This window comes from Silene latifolia, chromosome 6 (assembly GCF_048544455.1).
Source record: "Silene latifolia isolate original U9 population chromosome 6, ASM4854445v1, whole genome shotgun sequence".
Lineage (NCBI taxonomy): Eukaryota > Viridiplantae > Streptophyta > Magnoliopsida > Caryophyllales > Caryophyllaceae > Silene > Silene latifolia.
In genome coordinates, this window is record NC_133531.1 from 106,960,712 (window position 1) to 106,966,738 (window position 6,027).

General features: G+C 44.0%; 1 protein-coding gene across 1 annotated transcript; it reads left to right on the forward strand.

The window, feature by feature from the left end:
- The first annotated feature begins 1,108 nt into the window (after positions 1 to 1,108).
- On the forward strand, positions 1,109 to 1,681 carry LOC141588446 (uncharacterized). The gene has a single exon (XM_074409888.1). The coding sequence runs from the start codon at positions 1,109 to 1,111 to the stop codon at positions 1,679 to 1,681; it is 573 nt and encodes a 190-aa protein (XP_074265989.1).
- Positions 1,682 to 6,027: the final 4,346 nt, after the last annotated feature.

The window sequence follows — 6,027 nt, forward strand, 5'->3', positions numbered from 1 at the left end:
AAACTAGGGTTTTGGAAGGACAACCATGGCACTTTGAGAAGTTTGTATGGTGCTTCAATGAACCGAATACATCAGGTAAACTCACAGATATTCCTCTTTTCCGTTTTCCAATATGGTCGCGGGTGTATGATCTCCCAATCAATGGTAGATCGAGTAGGGCGAATGCGATGAGAATAGGAGCGAACTTAGGGAAATTTGTTGATATGGAAGTAGGGCCAAATAATGAGTTAGATAGAGCAATTAGAATTCGTGTTCTTCATGATGTTCGACAGCCGCTAAAAGCTTGGATTCCTATCAAAATGAAAGAGGGTCGCATTGTGAAGTTTGATGTTAAGTATGAAAGACTATCGCTGTTTTGCTATGGTTGCGGAGTCATTGGGCATGGGGAAAAAGACTGTGAGGAGGGGCCGTATGAGGAGGATGAGCTAGTGTTTGGTGAATGGCTTAGAGCTTCGCCGTGGAAGGTCACTAAAACGATAAAGGAGGGGTCGAGCTCTAGTAAAGCACGAAGGGACCTGACGCCTGTTTTTGAATCTACTAAAAAAGATGATTCAGATGCGGATATTGTCAAGATGATTGAAAAGCTGCAGTTGATTGCTATTGAGCTGAAGGCAAAAAAAAGCGACAAGCAAGACTCGAAACAGCAACAAGTTCAGGAAGATGGAGAGGGAGCTGATGAGGGGAGAAGTGGAGGAGGAGGGACAGATGAAGAGAGGGTTCTCGCGTTTACACAAGTTAGGGAGAAGGAGCAGGGCTTTGGCCATGGTTATGAAACCGTGGAGGGAGAGGGAAGGAGGAGGGCTGAGCTGGACGAGGGACTGAATTTGGGAGAGGAACAGCGCTGCTTGGGCATGGATGTGGACGGGGGTTGTGTTCTGAGTCTATCTACTAGCTATGAACAGGGGGAGGGCACGAGGGGGAAGAGCTAGAGACGGTTGGTTAGGGATGGGAACTTTGAAGGGTGTAGTTTGAGAATGCCGGAATTGGGCAAGAGAGATATAGGAGACGTGGGGGTGGATGAGGCAGCGAAGAAGTTGAAAGCTAACATAGACGGGGGCGTCTTAATACCTGAGGCGGAGGTTGAGGGTACTCAACCCCGCCAGGCAAAATGAATCTCCTAAGTCTTAACTGTCGGGGTTTGGGCAACCCCGATAGTGTTAGAGCCCTCCGGACGCATGTGCGAAGGGAAGCCCCAGCCATGCTTTTTCTGTGCGAGACGAAGTTGTGTGGTCGTGATATGCGGAGAGTGAGGGAAGGGCTTGACGGGTACTATGGGATTGAGGTTGATTGTTTGGGAAGGTCGGGGGGTCTCGCTTTCTTATGGAAAAAGGATATAGACTGTACTTTTGTTTCCGCTTCTGTCCATCATATGGACTTTACCATTAAAGAGGAAAATCGAGAGTGGAGAGTTACGGGTTTCTATGGGTGGCCGGCTGTGGCAGACCGTCATTTATCTTGGGAGCTCTTACGGGTTCTTAATAGGCAATCCTCGTTGCCATGGATATGTGTAGGAGATTTTAACGAAGTCCTTTATTCGACGGAGATGAAGGGAGGGAGTAGAGCGCAATGGCAAATGAATAACTTTCAGGCGGCGGTGGATGAGTGTGGGCTTCGGGATGTTTCATGGGAGGGGTACCAGTTCACATGGGACAATGGCCAAGTGGGGGATGCGAATAGATAATGTATGCTTGATAGAGCGATGTGCACTAGCTCGTGGTTAGACTTGTTCACGTATGCGAGATTGTTTCACCTTGATCTTGAATGGTCCGACCATGCTCCAATTAAGTTGTTTTGTGATAGGAGGGATGTCAATGTGAGGGGCAGGAGACGGTTTCGTTTCGAACAGATTTGGGTGGGTGAAGAGGGGTGTGAGGAGGCGGTAGGTAGAGGTATTGAGCTGAGAAAGGGAAATTTAGTGGCATCGCTAAAAGCTTGTGTGAGAGAGCTACAAAAATGGAAAGGTATAAACATTGGGAAAATTGGTATGGCGATGGATCGAAAGCGTAAGCAGCTTGCTCGGTTAAATGAGGGCAGTCGAGATGAGGGGGATGTTAAGCGAAGGCGAAAATTAGTAGCTGAGATTGCGGAGCTTAGTCGACAAGAAGAACAATATTGGCGTCAAAGGTCTCGAGCTCTATGGTTACGTGATGGGGACCGAAACACGGCTTTTTTCCATAATAAGGCCGGTGAGCGCAGGAGAAAGAATCACATCTCAAAATTGATCGATGATGCAGGGGTTGTACGAACTGGGGAAGAGGCCGTTGCTGTAGTTGCTCAGGAATATTTTCAGAGCTTGTTCACGACCGCAAGCCCAACTGATTTCGATGATGTAGTTGCAGGTTTAGAGGGGCGAGTGACTGACCGTATGAATTTGTTTTTGAGAGCAGAGTATAGCGAGGAAGAAATTGTCGACGCGCTTAATCAAATGCATCCTTTGAAGGCTCCGGGTTCGGATGACATGAATGGCCTGTTTTTCCAAACTTATTGGCATTTAATTGGGCCCGAGGTGGTGAGTTCGACACTTAGAATTTTGAAAGGGGAAGCATCAGCGGAGGATGTGAACAAAACGAATATTGTCTTAATCCCGAAGAAGAAAGCTCCCGATAAAATTCGGGATTTTAGACCGAATAGGCTGAAGCTTTTCCTGGGGGAGATTGTCTCGGAGAACCAAAGTGCTTTTACACCGGGCAGATTAATATCGGATAATATTTTGATCGCTTTCGAGCTATTTCACTATATGAAAAATTGCAGACATGGGGAGGGGTATATGGCGATCAAACTTGGTATGGCGAAGGCCTGTGACCGGGTGGAATATGAATTTTTGAGACGAGTCCTTGTTACTATGGGGTTTGATAGAGCGTGGGTGCAGCGGGTCATGGATTGTGTGTCAACGGTCGCTTTTTCTGTTCTTATAAATGGCGAACCAACGGAGGAGTTTCGGCCTTCTCGAGGGCTTAGACAAGGCGACCCGTTATCCCCGTATCTCTTTATTTTATGTGCTGAAGCGATGTCAAATATGCTCAGAAGGGCGGTCGAATCAAATGCTCTACATGGAATTCGAGTGACGGCTAATGCACCGACTATTTCCCATCTGTTGTTTGCGGACGACAGCATATTTTTTGTCAAGGCAACTTTGGATGAAGCGGATGTGATTAATGACATTGTAAGGAGGTATGAAGCAGTTTCGGGACAACTCGTTAATTTGGGCAAGACAACAGTCTCATTTAGCAAAGGGGTCTCGGTGGAGCATAGGAATATGGTGGCTGGAAGACTCAGAGTGGTGGAAGTGGCTAAACAAGATCGATACCTTGGGCTGCCCACGGGCCTTGGTCGATCAAAGAAACCATTAACGGATATTATCCGTGATAAGCTGAGTAAACGACTTCACGGTTGGCGCGGAAAATTATTGTCGAGGGCTGGTAAGGAAGTTCTTATAAAGGTAGTAGCCAATTCTCTTCCTACCTATGTGATGAGTGTTTTCAAAATTCCGACCAACTTTTGTGATGAACTCAGAAGACTAGTATCCCATTTTTGGTGGGGGCATGAAGAAGGTCGAAGAGGGATGGCTTGGGTAGCTTGGAAAAATTGTGTAAACCGAAGGGGGAAGGAGGTATGGGGTTCCGCTACTTTAGGTTGTTCAATCTTCCTCTCCTTGGTAAGCAAGCATGGCGTAACAACGTGTCCAGATAGTCTTTGGGCCCGTATTATGAAAGCGAGATATTATCCAAACTGCGAATTGATGGAGGCGGAGATGGGTGGGAATCCGAGTTATACTTGGAGAGGATTGGTGGAAGCAAGGACTGTTTTGGACAAAGGGCTTAGGAGGCGGTGATATAGGGATTTGCCGTCACTTCCCAATCAAAAACAATTTATAAAACCAAATAAAAGTAGTATTTATTCGGGTGTCGAACACGAAGATGGCGGGGGTTAGATACTTGGTTTGTTTAAGTCTTTAGTTTAGTCAAACAAAATAAGATGTTGATTTATCTAAAACTAAGATGCAAACAAGTTAAATTAAACTAAATGGGATTGTATTCAATTGATGGAAGGCTAAGGTCTTTGGGTTCACAAAGGGCAATTAGGGGGAGAAACAAGGTCTAACAAGAAAAGGGTAATAATGGTGGTCAAGGGTTTAAGACTAATTTCTTAGTCACCTTAAGCTCCTCAATAAGTTATCACTTGATCGAGATGAACTAGCTACAAATAAAGCATAAAGACTACCCAATAGCATGAGCACCAAGACGGATTGAATGCATCAAAGAGATGTTCTAACTTTCATTAAAACTCATCTATAAGCACTTCTAAAACTATCTAATAGCACAATGCACCAAGGTAAGCCAAACATGTTAATGAAATGTCCAATTTTCATTGAGGCATTTCCACAAACACTCCAAATGCATTAAGAGTAGAAACCACATAATCACCCAATTCAAAAGGTTAACAACCCAAATTCATTCCCTTAATTACCCAAATTCCCCCTATGACCTTAGATAAGACTACTCACACATGTTCATGGGTGAGAAATTAACAACAAATTGCAACAAAACACAAGTAAACATGATAAAGATTACTACTTTAGATGAATAGCAATTAAACAACATAAGAAATGTAAACAAATGAAAATAATGTAAATAAAAGATGAGAATTGTACCAACAAAAGAGGAAAGTAACAATCTTGGACAATAATGGAAGAATGAATTTCTTCTAATCTCCCAAATACAACCCAATTAACTAATTGTATACTAATGAGAGATGAAGAACTTGCATAAACAAAGGAAGAATTTAACTAATAATTATAGAAAGATTGCAAATTTTATTGAATGAAAAATGAGAAAGGAAATATTAGGGTTCTTGAGTTACAATATTGAGAGAGAAGGATGGACTAATCTAATTTCTATTCTAATTTCTAAGGGTAGTGTAATGTAAGGTATGATGTGTCTTTTATACTACTAGCCTAATATTAATAATACTCCTAATAATAATAATCTTAATAATCTAATAATAATAATAATAATAACTCTAATTACATGAAACCATCGACACAAAACTCCAAAAACAAACCAAAAGAGATCTGCGATTAGAGCAAAACGCAGTAGGGGGATGGCTGTGCCGGCACACCGGCGGTCGGTGCGAGGTGCCGGCAGCGCGTAGCTTGAAGAAAGGGGTTGAATTAAATGGGGTGTAGTCTATGCCGGCCTGTCGGCTGCCGGGGCACCGGTAGAAGATCACAAAAGTTGATATTCGAGATTTGATGCGTGTTGTATGCCGGTAGGCCGGCTGCCGGTGGTTATGACCGGTAGCGAGAACTTCACAAAAAAGAGAGAAATTGATGTTGTTGTCTGCCGGTGTGGGTAGTCGACTGCCGGTTGAGCGGCATAGGACTCAAAGCTCCAAATAAACTCGGTTTCGATTCGAGTCTTCAGCAATTTAAGCGGGTCATCTTGAACTCGATTGCTCTGATCTTCTCTTCTTCATTCCTTTTGATTGGGGATTCGATGGAGTCAAACCTGAGATCGGTTTTGATACCGAAATTGAAGAGCAGGTGGGTCATGATAATGGTGGTGAAGAATGCTGCTGCTCATTGTTGCTGCTTGTTTGGGCGCTGCAATTGTCGTTTGTTGTTGATGCAGGTGAATGGAGGTGAATGAGGGATGGTGATAATGGAGTTGTAAATTGCTGCTGGTAAGAGTTGTTGGCGGTGTCGGGTGATGAAGGCTGTCATAGTTGTGGGTCTGATGGTGGGATTAATGTGGTGAAGATGGTATGAATGAGTGTGAATAGATGATGATAATGAATGATTAATGGTGGAATGAAGGTGAAGGTGAAGCTGGTAAGTGATGGTGGAATTGCTGTTGTTGATTGGAGTGGTGATGGAGCTCGGATTGAAAATGCTGCTGGTGCGCTTGATTGTTGAGAAGGAACGAAGGTGGTCTGGTGGTTTAATGGAGGTGAGCAGGGGAGGTGTAAAGACGAGCTGAAATGGTGATGTAGTGTTGATGATGAGCTCGGTTAATGAAGACGAAAATG

What these genes read in the sequence shown, in the direction of transcription:
- LOC141588446 (XM_074409888.1), top strand. Translation starts at nt 1,109, where the DNA reads ATGAATCTCCTAAGTCTTAACTGTCGGGGTTTGGGCAACCCCGATAGT.